Source organism: Carya illinoinensis, chromosome 6, assembly GCF_018687715.1.
Source record: "Carya illinoinensis cultivar Pawnee chromosome 6, C.illinoinensisPawnee_v1, whole genome shotgun sequence".
Taxonomy (NCBI): domain Eukaryota; kingdom Viridiplantae; phylum Streptophyta; class Magnoliopsida; order Fagales; family Juglandaceae; genus Carya; species Carya illinoinensis.
This window is the reverse complement of record NC_056757.1, coordinates 7,551,607-7,572,161: the sequence shown is the minus strand read 5'-3', so window position 1 is coordinate 7,572,161 and position 20,555 is coordinate 7,551,607. Positions and strand designations below refer to the sequence as shown.

Genomic DNA, 20,555 nt, shown 5'->3' with positions numbered 1-20,555 from the left:
TTGAGACATTATTGATTGGAACTGTTCAAACAGCTTTTGGTTATTCAATTGCAGTTTCTCTTCTAATCTCGTCTCTAAATCTTCTGCTTGATCTAATTGGGTTAAAGACTCTTTTTCCTTAGACCTCGATTATTCTATCTCAAGTGCTGCTTCCTCTAATTCATTAATCTTGTTGTCATTCGATCTGACTTTAGAAAATGATGATGATGTTCAGGATGGCTTCATGCAATATCATAAACCCTTCAAATATCTAGAACGTGATCCAAGAACTTGAGAAAATGATTTAAACATTGTTGACAGATGATTCATCAAATGGATCTGCGGTAATTTCCTTAAGAGATATCATCTTGTCCTACAAAAAAATATTAAGTTAGTATAAGTAACAAAAATATCTTTAGAAAATAGAATTAAAGAAACTTAAAACTTACATAATTTGCCTCTGCCTCGCGTTTACTCCAAACACCATCATGATTTTTATATACTTTAACATACAATTGGGTTAGATCATAGTCAGCAAGACTTTTTTTTTACTACAAAATGAAAATTTATATTAGAACTTAAATCAGAAAAGTGAATATGTTAATGTTTAACGGGGATTAGAATAACTTATCATTTTTTTAGACAAGTGATTAAAAGATCAAGAACCTGCATGACGGTGTATCGTTAAATTTGATCTATTTGCTTTGTTCATCGTACTTCATTGCTAAAAAAAATATTATAACTATATGTTTAATACATCTGTAATATACTATTAAAAAAGGATAGCAGCGAAATTACTTGATAAGCACGATCTTCAAATATATCACAAACTTTGTCTCATTTGTTTAGTGGCATTGTTTGGAAAGGATTTTGACGCGCCTCTATCGTAGTACTGAACTTCTGATAGTGTGCATTGCATCGATGCATTCGATATCAAATCCTCAATCGTTAGTCAATCATCTTGCCGACCAAAATTTAGTTCAAACTCGTCCTTCAAAAAATTATAAATAATTAGTATAAATACAAAAGTTCTTTAAATTAACATGTTATAAAAAGTAGCGTATTATTAGGCAACGATTTTTTATATGGTCTTTCACATCTTGAAAAACTTTAGCCCAAGAGGATGTAGCCATCGGTGCATACATACGAGTAAGGGTACCAACATAAGAAGCAAGCCAAGCTGCCGAATCCTTGAAGTCACCAGTGTGATCATTAGGTATATCAACTTTAATTTTACCCACTTTCCTTACTTTTCCTTAACTCAATGCTGGTTTACAACATATATACAATAATTAAAGCACATATTTCAATTAAATTATTTTATTTTATAGACATACAGTGATAAAGTACCTTGTTATGGTTTTGATGAGGTTGGCCACTATTATTGACAGGTGAACCATACAGGGGGAGTTTGTAAAGGGTGGGGATGACTCACGTGTTCTTTTGTATTTCAGAGACATATCTGTTTGACATTATAATAAAATTTTATTTGAATAAGGTACATTATAGATTTTTATAAGAATTATACCTACACAAGTATCTGTTTGAAAATCATTCAGTATCAGTGGTTCTATTAGTGGAGTTTTTCCTATCCAAACACACCATATTTCATCTCTAAATTTTAAAAATATCCACTAAAATGAACAGTAATAAACAGTGAAATCTGGATGTGAACAGTTTATGAATAGTGACAATCTAACATGAACATTGTGTGAACAGTGTGAGAACAGTGTATGAATAATGGACAATTTGGCTATCCTATTAAACAGTGAAACCCACACATTTTTCAAATTTCAAAAATTAAAAACTATTTCATCTCATCTTACCATCCAAACACATATTTTTTTTACAATTTATTTCATCCCACGATCTTATCTCAAAAATTTCATCACTATTCAAAATATCTTATCTTATCTTATTTGAAATGTGTATCCAAACGAAATCTAATGTCTAGTTTAGATAGTGAGTTGAGATGATATAAATTTATATGATTTGTAAATATTATTGTGATATTTGAGTCGAGATGAAATAAGTTAGAAATTGTCTAAATTAAAATATTTTATTGAAATTTTAGAGAATAAAAGAGAAAAAATTGAATACAAATATTATAAAGTTAAAATATTGTTAAAATATAATTTATATTTTAAAATTTGAAAAAGTTGAATTATTTTTTATGTTTTGTTTTGAAAGTTTAGAAAAGTTATAAATTAGGTAATAATTAGATAAAAAGTTAAAAGTTTAAAATTAAAAAATATATGTATTTATAATATTTAGATATGGAGATAAGATTTAATTAAATAAAATCATCTTTTTATCTAAACCGAGCCAGAGAATTAAGAATTGCACGTGGAGCTCAACTTGAGAGGATTTAGGCCTGAATTCAAATGCCGAAGGTAGCCCAGCCCACCTTATTTAACATAAAGCCAGCCCACCCTCACCTCACACGTGCACAGTTCTTCGGCTCAAAACTGCTTGGACAACACGCTCTAGCAGCTTGACTCTACAGAGGGTGTCCAGAGAGAGTAAGAAGAAAACCACGAGGAAGGTTTTACTAGGACTTTACAGTTTACATTCCCAGGGAAAAAACCCTCAACGCGTTCCCCCACCAAAGGAAAACACCGAAAGTCCCCAGGAACCTGAGAGCCCAGAAAGGTGTAAAATGAGTATGTGGAAAGCAAATTCACTGAGATCCCTTAGATACCTCCGCCAGTCCGCCATTAATGTTAGCGCCCCCATCTCTGGACCTTTCTCTACATCATCTTCCCCATCTTTGATTTTCAAACAAACCAATCGTTCTTCTTTAAAGGCTTTTCCGCTTCCCCAATTCCCTTTCTCCTCCGCTATTCCAGTCCGCTTTTTCCGCACTGGTCGCGATCCAGGCATCAGGTAACGCATATGCATACATGGATGTATATCTACTTGTTGGGTTCTTGGGTATTTTTTTTTTTTGTTTAATTGGGTTATTATTTTTTGGGGGATGAAGTTATGAGATTACGCCGCCGGTGAATTGGGGGATCCGGATAGTGCCGGAGAAGAAGGCGTACGTCATCGAGAGGTTCGGCAAATATGTGAAGACTCTGCCTTCGGGAATCCATTTCTTGATTCCGTTGGTTGATCGGATTGCCTACGTGCATTCCTTGAAGGAGGAGGCTATTCCTATTCCGGACCAGTCTGCTATCACTAAGGATAATGTCAATATTTTGATTGACGGGGTTCTCTACATCAAGGTACATGTTGAGATTTTCTTAACTGGGTCTTTTTCATATGTGTTTCAGTCAACGGGTTACTTGGCCTTAGTGTATCAGTGTTGAGTACTTTATCCGTTTGTGTTGTTTTGTTTGTTGGTTAATGGGTTGCCCCGTTCAAATGCTTTTGATGCAGATTGTGGACCCTAAGCTGGCCTCTTATGGTGTTGAGAATCCCATATTTGCTGTGATTCAGCTTGCACAAACAACAATGCGTAGTGAACTTGGTAAGATTACTCTCGACAAGACGTTTGAGGAAAGAGACACGCTGAATGAAAAGATAGTGGTTAGTTTGATTTGCTCAAGTTGTTCCGTAGATTTATCATGAAAGCTAGCATTTTTCTGCTGTGTATTTAGACCAGGTATTCTAATTTGCTTTCCCTATTTTTACGTCTTTTTGGTTTAAAACTTTTGATTCTAATGGAATCAAACCTGCTGATTCAATTGTCAAGTACGACATGTACAGAGATCTAACAACACCTCCTCTTGATACCCCCCAATCAATCTGAGGACACATTGCAGTTTGGATCTTATGACTGATATTCTATGAGGGAACAAAATTACGGGGGAGGAGGAATGAGGGAAGCAAGTACCTAGTTCATGCCCATCCCTAGTTTTGTTATGTACTTGTGAATGATACACAAAGATTGTAGAAAAATATTTCATTTAATCATATGATACAAGAGATGTAAAGAAACGTAATTGACATTTTTCGTTTATCTTTTCTCCCCACCTTCCTTTCAGATTGCATGATATTTCTTTTGTGGGAAGGTGATGAAATAGGGTGCTGGAAGATAAATTATTTATCTTTTGTAAATAATTTATGAGTGTATTTTGTTCGAATTCACGAACTCTTTGTAGTTGGGCCATAGCTGTAGATTTTAATGGCATGGCCCTTCGAGATTTCCTTGCCTCTAATGTGCCCACTTAGGTGGGGCATCAGAGTTGTAATACAGGCTTTGGCCATTCTTTGATCAATATAATTATTTATTTATCAAAAAAAAAAAAAAGTATTTTGTTCGAATTCACACCTTTTAGGGTGTGTTTGGTTGATGAAATAGGGTGCTGGAAAGGACTAGCTATTTCTTTTGTTCTGTTTTCTTTCTAGGATAAGAAATAGGCATTCTTCAACATGAGGAATAGTTATTCCTCAAAAAGATGGAATGAATGACTATTCTAGGGCATTAGTTTAAAATTCCCAAACTTTTTATAATTTTTTTAGCAAAACTTCATTGGCCAACCCATCACTTTTGGTGGCCGCCATTGTAGCCGTTTGGAGTGGCCTCGGCTACCCCCTAGGCTTTGGTAGGTGGCCAGCCACTATCTATTTTTATAATTATTTTTTTTTATACCTTTTTTAAAATCAAAATTTTAATTTAAACTTAAAAATAAGAACAATGGTATTTTTGTGAAAAAAGTTGGATATTTTAGGAATTCCACTTCAATTGCATTGAGATATTCATCTTTTGTCAGCAAATAATAGAATAAGAATGCCCATTCTGCAAACCAAACATGTCCAAACATGTGTTATAAAACGCCATTGGTTATCAATCACAATGTCTGATGGAAATATGGTTGAAAGTTAGACTAGGAAAAACCTAAAGTGGGTTTACAATGATGAAATATCTTTATGTTTTAACAAATTGATATATGGATGAAGGCAATATCCTGATCAAATCCAAATTTGTTTTTTACTACACCAACCTCTTATCCCCTTCTCCAAAAATAAGTGAAAAACAACTCAAGAACATTTGTGCATTAACAAGATCATAGGTAGAATGGGTACCCTAATATATCCCATGATTCTAATAGGAAGCCTATCAACTCTCATCCTAAAAGGTTACCTCATATTGAGTTTCTAGTTTGATACAACAATTAAATCTTCAGAGATGAATTGAGATTTTAATAACCATGGATATGCCTGGCATACGCATGGTAATTCAACATTGTTTTGACCTGAATTAAGGGAGAAAGCAAACTGAAGGGAGAAAGCTAGAACAAGTGATTCAACAATATGGTGGTTTTTCCCTTCAGTTTGCTTTCTCCCTTGCTTAATAAGAGGTGTTAATGCTTTCTAATATGTTTTATCACAGTTATTATTATCTTAAATTAGATTTGAATTAACGGTTTTCTGGAGCTTCAATATTTTTCTTATAATTTCACGGATTACTTCAGAGAAAGGAGTAGCTCTTTGTAATGGTAAAACTATTGCAGGAAGCTATCAATGTGGCTGCAAAAGACTGGGGTCTGCAGTGCCTCCGTTATGAAATAAGTAAGTCATGTTTGGCTTTTGTTTTTCTATCAGACCTTTGTGCTCTAATATTTCTATGGATTCTTTTGTAAATGCTTCACTCATTCTTCTTTTTCAGGGGATATATCCCCTCCTCGTGGAGTGAGGGTAGCTATGGAGATGCAAGCAGAAGCAGAACGCAAAAAGAGAGCCCAAGTTCTTGAATCTGAAGGTAATAGATTCAGTTTGATGTATAAGTTTTTTCTGCGTGGTTAAATAATTCACTTAACCTCTAGGGGTGTGCTGACAAGTTATTAGCCCTTTTTTCCTTCCCTATCCGTGAGTTTGATTTAGTTTAGCACCATTTTCCACTGAAGTAGGTAGCCTGATTCGTTCTTGGAGATTAACCCCTCTATGATTTACAGGAGAAAGGCAGGCCAACATCAATATTGCTGATGGAAAGAAGAGTTCTGTAATCTTACAATCAGAAGCAGCAAAGATGGATCAAATTAACAGAGCACTAGGTTATTCATCATTTCAATACAAATTTATTTGCAACAATATGGACATATTATTTCCCTCCATCCCAATAGTGCTAGTTCTGATTTCTTCAAAACATTATCTGCTATCATGTACAAGTATATAATTTTAGCATGTACTATAATAGAATTACTAAATAAGAAGTTTTTCGATTAATATTAGAGAGTTTTAGTTAGTAGAGGTTGTCAAAAACACGTGTAAAAAAAAAAACCTATGCCATGCATTGAATTGTGAAAGGAAGTTATGGATGTGTTGAACCACGTCTGACTGAAGGGGATTGTTCATGTGCTCTTGTATGGCTTGTCAATATCAAATTTTTGAAGTGCTATGCCGATATCATTGTTATCTTGACCTATCTACTAGTCTAATGTAGGCAGCACAAATTGAAAGGACACCCTATATCTTGATGATGAACCTCCTTTACTTTCCCCATAGACATTTTTCAGTCTTCTTATCAACAATACTTCTATATCAGGTGAAGCGGAAGCCATCCTTGCTAAAGCCAGAGCAACAGCTGAAGGACTTGCCATGGTGTCACAGTCACTTAAGGAAAATGGAGGAGTAGAGGTGAGGTCCTTAGATGATCTTGAGTTCTTGCCTCTCGGGTGGTATTCTAGACATTGTACCTAGTGCATGCCAACTACATTGTTTGAAATAGAAAAGGTCTAACTCATATATGTTTGAGAGTCCAAAAGGCGCTGCCCATTCCATTTGAATTATTATTTAATTGTGTTTCCACCAATGGATGCTAGTTCTGCCAATATGTTGGTTTGTAGTGCATTCAGGTTACAAGGCTTCATTTTGAATGTTTTAAATTTTAGAGCAATCATATCATTCTACTCTTTGAGTAAGATACAGCTTTACAACTGAATATCTCATCTCAAACCTTTGCTTGTTCTGGCATTTGTCGTGGTTTGGAAAGAACTCATCTCCGTAGTAGTCCTAAAGTTCCATGCTACATTTTTAAGGTGCCTGCCTGTGCGCAGCATATGAGCTAAATGAGCAAGGGGTTGTGGGTTTTCTTTTCTTTTATTGGTAAGAAAAATGTCTCTGACAAGTTTAATTTTCTTCTCCTTCCAAATCGGTTAAGGTCTTGATTTCTTCAATGTTCACTGGCTGCATTCAGAATTTCTTTGAGACAGATCCCAATGTTCATTTGTATTTTCAATAGCTTTCAATTAGGATGAAGATCTGCTTGCATGTTCCAAATAGTGTCTTCCAATGACAGCATATTTGGCTCATAAATGAAAGTGATGGTCTGTGGCACATGAAAATATATTGTAAAGACAGTTGGCAACTAATGCTATTGTGTGGTGTGCAGGCAGCGAGTTTAAGAATTGCTGAGCAATATATTCATGCATTCGGTAATATTGCCAAGGAGGTGATGTACATACTTCATTATATGCAAATATATTCTTTGATATGCTCAATTCTTTTACTAAACCTCTCTCTCTCTCTCTCTCTCTCTCTCTCTCTCTCTCTCTCTCTCTCTCTCTCTCTCCTTTTTTGTTGCATTCCTCTGTTTGAACAGGGCACGACAATGTTGCTTCCTAGTGGAGTTGCCAATCCTTCCAGCATGATGGCTCAAGCACTCACCATGTACAAGAGCTTGATTGGAAATGTTTCCAGTGACGGGTCGAATGAAACATCTTCCCCTGCGTTGACAGTAGATGTAAAAAGCAATGCTTCCTATGGAGAAACCAAGGATGAGAGTGCTGTCACTGCTACAACTGCTGATAAAGGTCATCTTGCCGATAGCAAACCAAGATTCTCACTTCAGAACCCTGATAAAGGAGCACATAGTTGATCCCACCAAACTTCTTGTGGAATTAAACCAAACTGTGTTATACTTGGTTTTGTCAATTTTGTGGTTGTTCCCCTAATCTGCTTGGCGAAGTTTCTAAATGATTTGAGGAGAGGAAAGTCAATTATTATATTAGACCGATTGTAGGATGCCTACTCATTCAGCTGATCACTTGCCATGCCATGTGGCCAATTAGGATAACATTTCTTAGGTGAAATCAAAGTATTTCAAATTTTTTTGGTCAGGATTTGGAACATGCATTTCGCATTGTCGTTTCTGCAGTCTATGCATGTGCCTGCAAATGGATTATGCTTTATTGATTCTGGCAATAAAAGTTCCTAATCAAGATGATTGAAATTGGTTTGAATCTAATTTTTTTCACATGGCACGCAAAATAGAGTACCGGAGGATCAAAGTCAAACCCTTTTGGGTAGGAACAGTTGCAGTTTCTCTTCTTGATGCTCAGTTTCCTTGAGATGTCCCTGCTTTGCTGTGAATAGCTGGCGTCCATTTTTAGAGGGTCTGACTACAATTGGGACTCGTGGCTGCAAAGTTGCAAAAATATCATTTGACAGCATTTGGGATTGACTACGAGTTTCTGAAATTGGTTCAACCCAACGTCCTGTCATCTATAAAAAAGGCTTCTTTTCCATCTCCACTTTCTCAAATCAAAGTTTCAGCATTCTTTCATTCTCCACATTTTCTCTTCAATAAGCCACCTGGATCCAAAATGGTATGCACATAACCATTCACACATTGCTTTTCTTTTTTTCCCTTGGCTGATTAGATAGGAGTACCTGAAATCATATGAGGGACACATTGCAAGTCCTGCACTCAGAACTCAGATTGTTCTCTGGTAATGTTTGCATTCCACTATATGCAGGAACAGGCTGCATGGCAAAAACTGCACATCATCTGATCTTTGAGCTATAGTAAATATGCTGAACTTGCATAATCTCCAATTTAAAATGAAACATTTCTGGGGAAAACAAACTCAATTTCCTGCACCAGATGTCAAAATTCACCAAGGAAATTATAACTGCAGATAACCTATCCGCCATTTTCTTCAGTCCAACTACCTTTCTGCTGCAATCCCATGTTCTAAGTATCTCCCGTAATGCCTATATTCTACCTGGTACACAATTGATGTCGTCGTCCATACATAAAAACAAATTATAAGCAAGCCTCAAGCGCATCATAACTGGGATGCATGATCGATCTACTGCAAGCCACCCATTAAATATCAATTGTGGGTCATTTTTTGTTCCATGGTAAGAGCAAAGAAAACAGCTATGAGAGGAGCTTCCAAAACGTGAAGCCAAACGTCAATTTAAAAGGCATTCCAGGTTTTCTTTGCCCACGATCTATTTAAACAGGCCAAACATGATGACTGTTTCTTTTGATAATACTAATATCACTTCAAGTCTTTGGCAGTAGTGATATTCCATTGTATGATAGGATAGAACTTCTTTTTGTTTTTTGAAACAAAAACAGGGAATCAGCTTCATTGATCAAACTGAATTACAATCATCAGCCACTATGGACTGAATATGTATAGAAATAGATTCTAGATGAACTAAATCTGCAGTCAAACTTGCAGCACTTTTTGCTAGGCAATGAGCTACTTGGTTTGCTATGCTCTTGACATAAACACCTTTCCAGTCTTGCATTCTTGTTAAGAGCATTTTACAGTCATGCACCAGGTGACCAAATCTGAAACCATTCTTTTCTTTCTGATTAAAAGCATCTACTACCTGCTTTGCATCTCCTAAAAAATTACCGTAGAAACAAAGCTCCAATGCAAATTCCACTAAATACCCCAAGCTTCTGCCACTACTGGATCTGGATAAAATATCTTTGGAGTCTGTCTTAAGGCCAGACCTTCTCCTTTACTGTCACGTACAATGATCCCTGCAACCATCATCCTGGTTCATTGATTCAAGGCAATATCCCAATTAACCTTTACAAAACCTTCTTCTGGAGGAAACCACCTGGTGGGGTAGTTTGTCTGTAAGGAACTCTCTTGCCATTTTAACAAGCGTACTTGGATAATGAAAAAGACCTTCAAATATGAATCTATTACGTCATAACCAGATATACCTACAGATTACCATCATCAGTGCCATCTCCTCTTCACTATATTTGGTTAACAATTGTGAGAAAACATCAAAGAAACATCTACCATCGACACTTCATTTCTTTATTGCCTTTGAACAAACGTTCCATACGTCTGCAGCTGAAGGACAGCCCCATCAAATATGCTCTGTAGTTTCCTCTAATAGATAGGATAGAACTAAGAATACTCCATTGCCGGAAACTAATAATTTTCCTTATTTTGCCAACTAAAAAAAAACGTAGACTGGGTCGATTAACTTCAATTCTTCACCGTTAATCCATAATAAGAACATTCTGATAATCTCAATAACTCCTACGAATTTAATAATAAGAAACACAGAAGGAAAATGAAAACCACATCCATCACGAAAGAAAAGAATGGAGCTTATATATAACAAAAAGAATATTGAGGAGAAGACAAACAATAGCCGTATATGTGCCTCTTATCATACAGAAAAAAATATGCACCGAATGCCGCTCCTCTCACCCACGAACTCTCAAAAAAAATAAAAACTTGACTACAAAAGAAAAACCTGAGCAATCAATCCATGATATGAAGTCCCTGAAGAGCCCAAAACCCATCAGAAAAACCCGAACAAGACGGAAAAGCCGAGCACAATGAGCCATACGATATGGACCAGAAGGAGGGCCTGGCCGGAGAGAGGGCCCGGCCCGCCATTGCCAACCTCGCAAAATCCGAACTTGGCGACCTTGACGCCGGCGCACAGAGCATCGGGGTAGCCGCACCAGTAGGTGACGCCGTCGACGCCACAAACTGGGTCGGGCCGGAAGCACTTGATGGGGCAGGAGGCCGGCACGGATCCTCCGGCGCAGTTATTTCCGTCACCTTCGGATGGTAATCGGATGGCCGAGGAGTGGTGCTCGGATCGGACGGTGGGGAAGGAGGCGACTGTGAAGACTACAGTGATCATGACGATGAGAGAGGATCTGGATTTGGCGAATGGGGCCATGATTCGGAAAGGCGAGCTCCCTTCGGAGGGCGCGCCTTAGGGAATTGAGAGAACCCAAAGATGAGAAGCCTACGATTTTGAATCTGATCGGGAAATTATTCGAATCCGAAATTAGCTGAAACCCAAATATGAACCCTAATGGACCAAATTAGGGTAAAGGCAATTATTAGGAAAAGAAAAGAAAAGGTCCTGATTCTCCTGGCTCATCAATTCTTGGGTCCCGAGTCCTGACTCGGTCCATTCTTTTTCAAAATAAAATATATATTAAAAAAAATCCTTTAAAATTACCAGTCAAATTATGATCGCCTTCATAAATTATTAATTTTGATAATTATTTTCAGAAAATTAATTTAAAAATAACAAAATGCCTTTATCAAATTCAAAAGTAATTAATTTTCTAAATAAGAAACTACTCTTGATTAAAAATATTTTCTTAAAAATTTGTTTAAAAGGAAATAATATTTTTCAAAAAATATTATTAAAAAAATATATAGACATTTTATTTATATAAAAACGAATATTTCAGCTCAAGGTTTTAATAAAATCATAACTCAAAATGATTTGATTTTAGAAAGTTTCTAAAAGTCAAAAGATTTATTTATTTTTAACACAATCAACGTACAATTTTTTTTTTTTTAAATTTCTTATCACCTTTTGTTCTTCTCTATGCTTATATGATTTTGAATGGAAATATTGAATTTTTCTTTTATTACATAATATCAAGAATTCATTTTGTAAAAATTAAATAGTTCTCATGAACAAGTTGATTTTGGTTTTTTAAAATTATAATATAATTTAAAAGTTTTAAAAAATAGAATTTTCCACTGTTGCCATGTGTATTTGTTAAGTCAAATGGATGGGATTTGTAATAAATTAGGTATTAGATGTCAAGATTTGTTGTAGTACAAGAAGTTATTCCTAAATAAAGCACAGAAGACGAATTCAAAATCTAGTCACTAAAATATACTTTACATGATGGTTCGAAAAAATTATAATTTTATAAAGTTAATCATGATCATTGTACCAAATGTGAGTAAGTTGATGGAAAAATAAATAAACTAAAATTATTCCACACTATCATTTTCTCACAATATATCAATGTAATTAAAATCTTTTATATAAGCACTAATTGAGTAATATCCTATGATATAAAAAGACTATAACATCCTTCCCGTGATGCAAGATTTAACATGTTAATAGAATGTGCAATGAGGCAGCTCATAAGCTTGTTAGATATGTTTGGAATGTGGATGATATCAATGTATGGTGGGAATCAATACCAAATTCCATTTAGCAAGTCATCTAAGCTAACAATTATTTGTAATTTTTGTGTTTGCTTAACGCAGCTGTTTTTTACATTAAAAGGAAGAAGAAGAGTACAATATATTTGTATTCTAAGACCAACTAATAATTACATTTTAGAAAAACTATTTTCCCTTATTTTCGAGAAAAATGTTCTAAGTTTAGAGTAGTAACCATCTTAGTCTAGGCTGCCAACCATGAAATTCATGACTGTCATAACCAAATATGATAGTTACTATGAGAGGCCCTAAAGCAAACTTTGTTGTCGGTATGAATAAGTCACACAGATTTTTGGCCTATAATTTACTACATTAACGTGCTATTGTAGAACCATAGCTCCTAAATATATGCAATTGTTGGCTATATTACCCTTATAGCTACCACTTCCTCCCCTTTGTCCTTTGCAAGCTTTAAACGCTCTGATCCTTAAGCATACTTCATCTTATTTCAGTCTTTCAGCCACCCACCTTTATCAAGAAATGGGAGGCTGCGCGAGCAAGCCCCAAGACTTTGACATCCTTAAGGTGTCAATCCCTACCGAAGATGTTGTTGCCCCTGAGAAGGCCGAGGGCGAGACTGTTGCTCAAGTACATATATGCATTACGATTCTGATCTCGTTGCACAGTCTTGAGTTTCATTACAGAAAAATTGGGTTATTTTAGGATAATGTTTAATGGTATCTTATGTTTTTTTTTTCTCTCTCTTCCTTTCTCTTATATGCGATTGTAGGGGACCAACAATGTAGATGAGATGCAGAACGAAGCACCTTTGATAGACCTCTCCAAGGATGAGGATGAAAACTCATCCTCTGAACAAAAGACTATTGTTGAAGCAACACCAGTTTCTGTGGAGTCACATGAAGAAACTACCAAGATAGTAGAAGATAAAGTTGAAAACCCTATAGATGAATTGAAAGGCGTCAAGGTTGAGGCTCATAATGAGACTAAAGAGCCAGCAAAGGAAGAGCAAGCTGAGGCCAAGATTGACAAATCAGATGTTTCCCCACTCTCTAAAGATAAAAGTACTGATGCACCTCTAATTGCTACTACATGACAACACCTCAAAGCTAACAAAAGCAATAAAGCTAGACATGCATAAGTTGCCACCAAACTTTATCATGATTATGATGATTGTTTGGATGTTTAAGCCTGGTTTGTTGGGAGTGATGCAAGGACATGAAATCGACGATTATTTTTTATCGTTTAGATAATGTATTTATTCTTCGTAATTTGTTGTTTCTACTAATCCATGTATCTAGTTTTAGAAATCAAATATGTTATGCAAAAATATTTGGACAATTACCAATATCCTTCCCTTCCTTCATATATTGTCATTGTCACGTTAGACAATAATGTGAATGTTATCTTCTAAAAATAAAGAGAGATGAGCGTGGAAGAGAAAAAATTAAGGTCATAATATATATTAAATTTTTTTTATAAAGAATAATAATTTTAAAAAAAGACAATCTCCAAAAAAACCCTCAATATTCAAATCATATCCTAAGATTGATTACCTTGAGTATAATTAAATAATTAGCCTTACTTGTTATGCTGATCATGGGGTGTCTTATACTAGCTAGACTTGTTTAAACTTTTGCTAGCAAGATTATTAGCCATCGTCTCAACTAGATAAGAGTCATTTGAGCCATAAAAACAATAAATCATCAATATGAAAAAAATTTAGAATACGCATCAATGGTATATATTTCAATTACATATCAAATGGATTATGATGACCTATAGATCATGTTGTTTAGCATGCATATAACAATTTTGTTTTTCAGTTTACGACTATTGCGTATTAGACCTATAATAGTTGTTATTTTTGTAAATTAATTGACTTTGAAACAAAAATTAATTTCATTTCACTACAAGAAAAATCACTTTTACCAACAAAAGTTTTAATGATAATATGAAAATCGTAGCTAAAGATTTATCTTTAATGAAGAGAATTTTAAATTCATCATTGATATTATTTTTAACGACTAAAATTATATTGTCATTTATATTAGTTGCAAATAAGTTAGCAGAAAAATTTCTCACCAAATGAGAAAGTAATTGTGACGAAAATTATAGAACTAGCAATGATTGTAATCATAATTAATAATTTTTCTGCAGTATAATATTGTCAACAAGTTATACTTTATAATAAATAAGTTTTAGTGAAACTATAATTTTTTGTCAAAGTCTAATAATTGACTTTTTGCAACTCAATTTATTTACGCAAAAGGTAATGTTTTAGCAACAATCTAAGACTCATAGTTAAAGGTTTATCTTCAGTGAGAAAAAACTTTAAATCCGTCGTTGATATTACTTTTAAAAATCAAAATTATACCATCATTTATATCAGCTACAAATACATAAGCGGAAAAATTTTCCATTAAATGAGAAAGTAATTGTGATGACAAATATAGAATTAGCAATGATTGTAATTGTCTAAGAATCTTATTGCAATTGAGTATTGACAATGAGTTGCATTTTGCCATAAATAATTTTTTTTATAGGTAAATGGCATTTTTTCATAAATAATAAGATATAGTGAAGATATAATTTTTTTTGTTCACTATAGTCTAATAATTGGCTTTATGTGACCCAATCTATTTTCGTAAAAGGTAATATTTTGGCAATGATATAACACTGGTAGCTAAAGGTTTATCTTTAATGAGAAAAACTTTGAATTCATCTCTTGTATCACTTTTAACGACCAAAATCCGTCATTTATATTGCTCACAAATACATAAGCAGAAAAATTTTCCATCAAATAAGAAATTAATTGCAACGACAATTATAGAAATAGCAATGACTATAATCATCGCTAATAATCTTGTTGTAGTAGAGTATTGCCAACGAATTGTATTTTGTCAAAAATAATAGATTTTAGTGAAACTATAATTTTTTGTCAATTATAGTCTAATAATTGACTTTTTGCCACCCAATTTATCTTTGCAAAAGGTAATGTTTTAGCGACAATATAAAACTCGTAGCATTTGGCCATCAAGACAAAATATAAAATTCTCATCTTATTTTATCTTATCATTACAAATTTTTCAAATTTCTATATAAAATATAATAAACAATTTAGTTTTTTCAAATTCCAATTCAAAATTTTTAAATTTCAAAATAATAATAATATTAAAAAATAATATTTTAAACTTTTATTTAAAACTAAAAATTCTCATCTCACTTTCCAGTAAGAAAAACTTGAAATTCAACACTAATATGACTTTTAACGACTAAAGCTATACTATCATTTATATCAGTTGCAAATACATGAGAGGAAAATTCTCTACTAAATGAGAAATAATTGAATTCCATCTCCGTCTCCAATAAATAGAAAAGTAAAAGAAAATTGGTCTACCACTTATATGGGACATAAGAGCACCGTATAAAAAGAGTGTGTATGGCCTTTATGATAGGGGTGCACTGCACAATATAAACATGGTGAGGAAGAAAAACTACTACACCAATTGTACAGTGAAGGAAAATGAAGAAAACAGGAATTTCTCTTTCAGTTTTGCTGCTATTGTTATGTTCTAAAAGCACTATAAGTGTTATTTTTCCTTCATTAATTATTTTAACTATCATTTTAATGTTTATTTATGTTCAAAATTTTGAATTTATTTTAGTAAACATGTCTATCTGAATTTTTAACTAAAGTTGCAAAAAAAAAACCTTATTATTATGAGATGTGATTTCTTCCCCAATTGTCTGTGTTCAATGATTCATTGTTTTTGCTTCTTGTCAATTGATAGAGATAGATGTAGTGGAAGATCATCTATTCATTAAAGGAATTGGTAAGAATTACACACAATTGATATTTCATAAAGAAGATGAAACATGGAATGAAAATCAGGTTTGTGACAATGCTAATGAGAATGATTTGGCATAAAATGTTGGCGGTATTTAAGAAACGTTAGATGATGTTTACATGGGAACCTTTATAGATACTAATGTAGGAGTGTCTTCCACTAGCCAAGGCCCCCATATTGCAATTGGGAAATAGAAATTTTGAACAATTGTGGGAAGATTCTCAACATCAACTTTATTCATATTGTGTAAATTTTTCAAAATGACCTTTCTTTGTAAGGTTGCTCCATTTGAAGACAATTAATAATTGGAGTAATAAGTCTTTTGAGATTTAATTTTAAATTCTACTAGCAAATCAAGTCTTGCCTTATTAATGTAATGGAGGGTGTACTTTGAACACTGGCTTTCAAATATAATTTTTCTTCCATAAATAACGTTTGAATGTTAAAGAATTATCTTATTCTCAAGTCGGTGTATAGAGCACATCATACACATCATTTAAATGATAAAATTTGATTTGTAAAATTTAAACTTTAAAAATTATCTTCCAAATCAAATTCTGCCAATGTGGATAACACACTTAGTAAAGTGATTACATGACAAATTTGATTTGGAAGATAAATCTTAAGATTTAAATCTTACAATTAGTCTTCTCTCTGAGAAAAAGAGATGCCTTTCGAGGCGTCTCTCATTTCTCTGATGTGGTGTCTATTTTGAGTCCAGAGTTCATTTCTATTTACTTTTCAGCGTATATTGAGTGAGAGTGTGAGATTTAATCTTCTTGATCATGTGGTGTTGTTCTGAGGCATTATTTGGACGTTAGGAGGAGTTGGAAGATAAGTGGAAGCACTGTCGGCGGAGAGGAAGTTACTCTTGAGATTTTAGTCTCAGATGTTCAAAAAATTCAAGAGAAATGGGATAGGAGTCTTATTGGTAAGGTTTTCTCGGATCGTGTTGTGGGGAGGGATACTATTGCAAACATGATGGAAAAATATGAAAAATTAGCAAAAAGGCACTTTTCAAAGAATTAGAGAGGAACGTTTTCGTTATCACATTCGCCACACATGCTGATTAACAGAAGATATTATATGGGAAACCATGGCTCTTTGACAACGACTTGTTCTTGCTATCCCTATATGATGATACCTTGCAACTGAGTAAGATTAATTTTAATGCTAAAGTATTATGACTTTAAATTCATAACTTGTCATTGGGTAAAATGACAAGGGATTTTGGTGTCTAGGTGGGAAGTTCTGTGGGTCGTGTTATCGAGGTGGATGTGGAGGTAGATGGCATTAGGTGGGGTAACTGTCTTTGAGTGAAGGTGGAAGTTCCACTGTGTAAGGCTCTAGCGAGGGGAAGGTTTATCAATCTCCATGGTCAGGGTTATGGGTTTACTTCAAGTATGAGAAGTTGCCGAGATTCTGTTTTGATTGTGGATGGATTGTTCACATGAAGAAGGGTTGCATGGTTGATAAAGGGAGGACTAGATTCCACTTTACACAAGCATGCCCAATTTGGTTTATGGCTGCGTATTGGTAGCGTTAGCAAATAAATGTTTTCAGTTTAGAAGAAGAGTTGAGTGGCAAAAGGGGGTGGAAGAAAGCTGGTTCTGGGAAGGAAGGGGATGAGTAGAAGGTCTCAGAGGGAAGCTCAACTAAGGGGTTGCAAAGACAATTTTTTGAGCAGGGGCATATTGGGAATTTTGGATGTTTTGTTGATGGTAGATATTTCGTTCCTTCTAGAACTATTATGGAGGTGGTGGAGGTTGGGTTGGCAAATGCGAAAGATGGGGATGAGATAAGGGATATTGTTTTAAATGGGGATAAGATGAAGGTTATAGAGAGATTTTCGGAAAGATATTCTGATGAGGGTCTTACTAAATTCTCAAATAACAACTTTTTTAAAATGTGGATTGAAGGCTGTTGGGCAGGGAAGAATCCATGGGCCTATGGACTATGTTGGGCCAGATGTTCATAAGGGGCTAAGTGCGAGTAACCTTAAAGGCTCTAGGCCTGAAGAAATAGAAACACAATTAACTAAAATTTTTGAAGTTCCACAAAGCGATGGCGAGACTGAGTTACCTAGTGTTGGAGTGGTGCCATCAAAAAAATAGAAACCATTGTAGGGAGGGGGGAGGTGAAAACGTCAAGCAAGGGCAAAATGTGAGAGTTCTTGTGCTTCTAGTGCTATTTCTAGAAATAAGAAAGGACATGGTAATGTTGAGGAAGTGGCCCTCGACAATACTAGTAACAAAAAGAGGTGCCTAAAGTCTTCACAAAGGACTCATGCTTTGTGTTTAAAATTGGCAGAGGCTGTGGAACAGTCCCGCCAAACATTATGAAAATATTAAGTTGGAACTGTCGGAGGCTTGGGAACTCCCGGATAGTTCAAAGCATTTGCTGTTTAGTGAAGGATAAAGGTCCTAATGTGGTCTTCTTGATGGAGACCAAGCTATCTTATTTTTGTGCTCAAGCTGTTACACGAAAGTTTAGATATGAGGGTTGTATTGTTGTTGAATCAATAGGAAGAAATGGAGGCTTAGTGCTACTTTGGAAGCAACAAGATCAGATTGAGCTGGTTAATTACTCACAGAGGCATATTAATATTATTATTAAGGATATTGATAGTTGAGAGGGTTGGTTACTTGTTACTATGGCCAACCTGATACAAGTTTAAGTGGTGAGGCTTGGAGATTATTGGCTTCTTTTAAACCCGAGGATAGGGAATGGTGTGTGATTGGGGGTTTTAATGAAATATTGTCTCATGATGAAAAATATGGTCGTAGACCAAGATGTGAGAGGATAATGGGTTAGTTCAAAAGAGTTCTAGAAGATAGTAACCTTTTTGACTTAGGATGGAAAGGTGACAAAATCACATGGAGCAACCTTCATGAGGATGAATCTTATACAAAGAAAAGGTTGGATCGAGCTTAAGCTAATTTAGCTTGGAGGTCTATTTTCTTTGATTTGGTAGTTGAGGTATTAACCGCTCCTTGCTCAGATCATAGGCCTATTTTGATGAAGTGTTTGATAGCAATTAGAACAGTTAGTAGAAGCTTTAATCACTTTAAGTATGAAATAAATTGGATAAAAGAGGAATGGTGTAGCTCTTTAGTTAAATCAGAGTGGCAAGAAATCAGTTCAAGGGAGGATTGGTTGGGCAGTGTTCAAGGAAAACTGGACAAATGTAGAAAGGGATTGCAGAAATAGAGTAGAGATATCAAAAGGGAAATGACAGTTGCTATTAGGGAGAATACAAGGCTATTGGGTATCTTGCAATTTGATGAAAGACCCAAATCTTTATCTACATAAAAAAAAAAAACAATTGCAATCTAATTTGAATTTTTTATTAGATCAAGAAGATGTTAAGTGGAAGCAAAGGGCCAAAAGTAGTGGTTAGCTGGAGGAGACAAGAATACCAAGTTTTAGCATGCATGTGTGAACCAAAGAATGAAGAAAAATAACATTAAGTAGATTACAAATGGTAAAGGTAACATAGTAGTGGAAAAAGAAGCTATTGCAGTTGGTTTCAGACAACATTATTTACAAGTTTTTCAATCCACTAATCCAACTCCAAGTTGTATTGAGCAGTGTCTACAAGCGGTTAATACAAGGTTCACAATATAGTTAAGAGAAGGGTTAGATAGGGAGTTTATTAGTGAGGAAGTTGGGGCAGCTTTAAAGGAAAATTCACCCTTCAAATCTCCTGATCTAGATGAATTTGAGGTTGGTTTCTTTCAAGATCACTGGGAGATAGTGGGGCCTGAGGTGACAAAAGCTATACTGGTCTTCTTACAGCAGGGATAGATGCCACGGGAGTTAAACCATACATATATATTACTTTGATTCCAAAGGTAAACTCCCCTAATACAATGCTTGAATATAGACCTATTAGTTTATGCAATGTTCTTTACAAACTAATTTCTAAGGTTTTGACCAATAAAATGAACAGTGTATTAGATAAGATTATCTCCTAGAATCAAAGTGCTTTTTTACCTAAGAAACTTATAATGGATAATATTATGGTTGCATATAAATTGTTACATACAATACGACATAGGAAGAAAGGTAGTGAGAAATGTATGGCCATTAAACTTGATATGTCCAAGGCATATGATAGGATGAAATGGGATTATCTTGAGACAATGTTGCTGAAACTTGGTTTTGGGATAGAGTGGACTAGGTTGGTGATGAAATGTGTTAGGTCAGTTAGTTATTCAGTGCTAGTGAATGGTGTTCCCGGTGATACAATTATTCCTTCTTGAGGATTAAGGTAAGGAGATCCTTTGTCTCCCCACTTGTTTTTGATTTGTGCTCAAGGGCTTAGTTCTCTACTACAAGATGCTGAAGCTAGAGGAAATATTGAAGGGGTAACAGTAGCAAGGAGAGGTACAAGGATTAATTATTTACTTTTTGCTGATGATTGTGTTATATTTAATAAAGCTACTATTGGGGAATGGTATAAAATCACTATTTTGTTGTCTCAATATGAATCTACATCGGGCCAAACTTTAAAGAAGCTTGCTCTTCAGTTCTAATACAAGAGTCGATACAAAAAACT

The 20,555-nt window shown here is 34.7% G+C and overlaps 3 protein-coding genes across 3 annotated transcripts; 2 read left to right on the top strand and 1 right to left on the bottom strand.

The window, feature by feature from the left end:
* Positions 1 to 2,434: 2,434 nt before the first annotated feature.
* Positions 2,435 to 8,155, top strand: LOC122313365 (stomatin-like protein 2, mitochondrial). The gene is made up of 9 exons (XM_043128296.1): positions 2,435 to 2,865; positions 2,963 to 3,206; positions 3,361 to 3,510; positions 5,439 to 5,496; positions 5,594 to 5,686; positions 5,880 to 5,978; positions 6,470 to 6,561; positions 7,316 to 7,375; positions 7,526 to 8,155. Exons 1-9 carry the CDS (start codon positions 2,639 to 2,641, stop codon positions 7,799 to 7,801), a joined length of 1,299 nt encoding a protein of 432 aa, XP_042984230.1. The 5' UTR covers positions 2,435 to 2,638; the 3' UTR covers positions 7,802 to 8,155.
* A 2,121-nt stretch (positions 8,156 to 10,276) lies between these two features.
* On the bottom strand, positions 10,277 to 11,108 carry LOC122313366. Its single transcript, XM_043128297.1, has one exon. The coding sequence runs from the start codon at positions 10,882 to 10,884 to the stop codon at positions 10,495 to 10,497; it is 390 nt and encodes a 129-aa protein (XP_042984231.1). The 5' UTR covers positions 10,885 to 11,108; the 3' UTR covers positions 10,277 to 10,494.
* A 1,465-nt stretch (positions 11,109 to 12,573) lies between these two features.
* On the top strand, positions 12,574 to 13,491 carry LOC122314440. The gene is made up of 2 exons (XM_043130056.1): positions 12,574 to 12,773; positions 12,916 to 13,491. Exons 1-2 carry the CDS (start codon positions 12,666 to 12,668, stop codon positions 13,237 to 13,239), a joined length of 432 nt encoding a protein of 143 aa, XP_042985990.1. The 5' UTR covers positions 12,574 to 12,665; the 3' UTR covers positions 13,240 to 13,491.
* Positions 13,492 to 20,555: the final 7,064 nt, after the last annotated feature.

What these genes read in the sequence shown, in the direction of transcription:
- LOC122313365 (XM_043128296.1), top strand. Translation starts at nt 2,639, where the DNA reads ATGAGTATGTGGAAAGCAAATTCACTGAGATCCCTTAGATACCTCCGC. An exon ending in ACGGGGTTCTCTACATCAAG is followed by an intron (nt 3,207 to 3,360) that starts GTACATGTTGAG and finishes CTTTTGATGCAG; the next exon opens with ATTGTGGACCCTAAGCTGGC. An exon ending in TCAAATTAACAGAGCACTAG is followed by an intron (nt 5,979 to 6,469) that starts GTTATTCATCAT and finishes CTTCTATATCAG; the next exon opens with GTGAAGCGGAAGCCATCCTT.
- LOC122313366 (XM_043128297.1), bottom strand. Translation starts at nt 10,884, where the DNA reads ATGGCCCCATTCGCCAAATCCAGATCCTCTCTCATCGTCATGATCACT.
- LOC122314440 (XM_043130056.1), top strand. Translation starts at nt 12,666, where the DNA reads ATGGGAGGCTGCGCGAGCAAGCCCCAAGACTTTGACATCCTTAAGGTG. An exon ending in AGGGCGAGACTGTTGCTCAA is followed by an intron (nt 12,774 to 12,915) that starts GTACATATATGC and finishes ATGCGATTGTAG; the next exon opens with GGGACCAACAATGTAGATGA.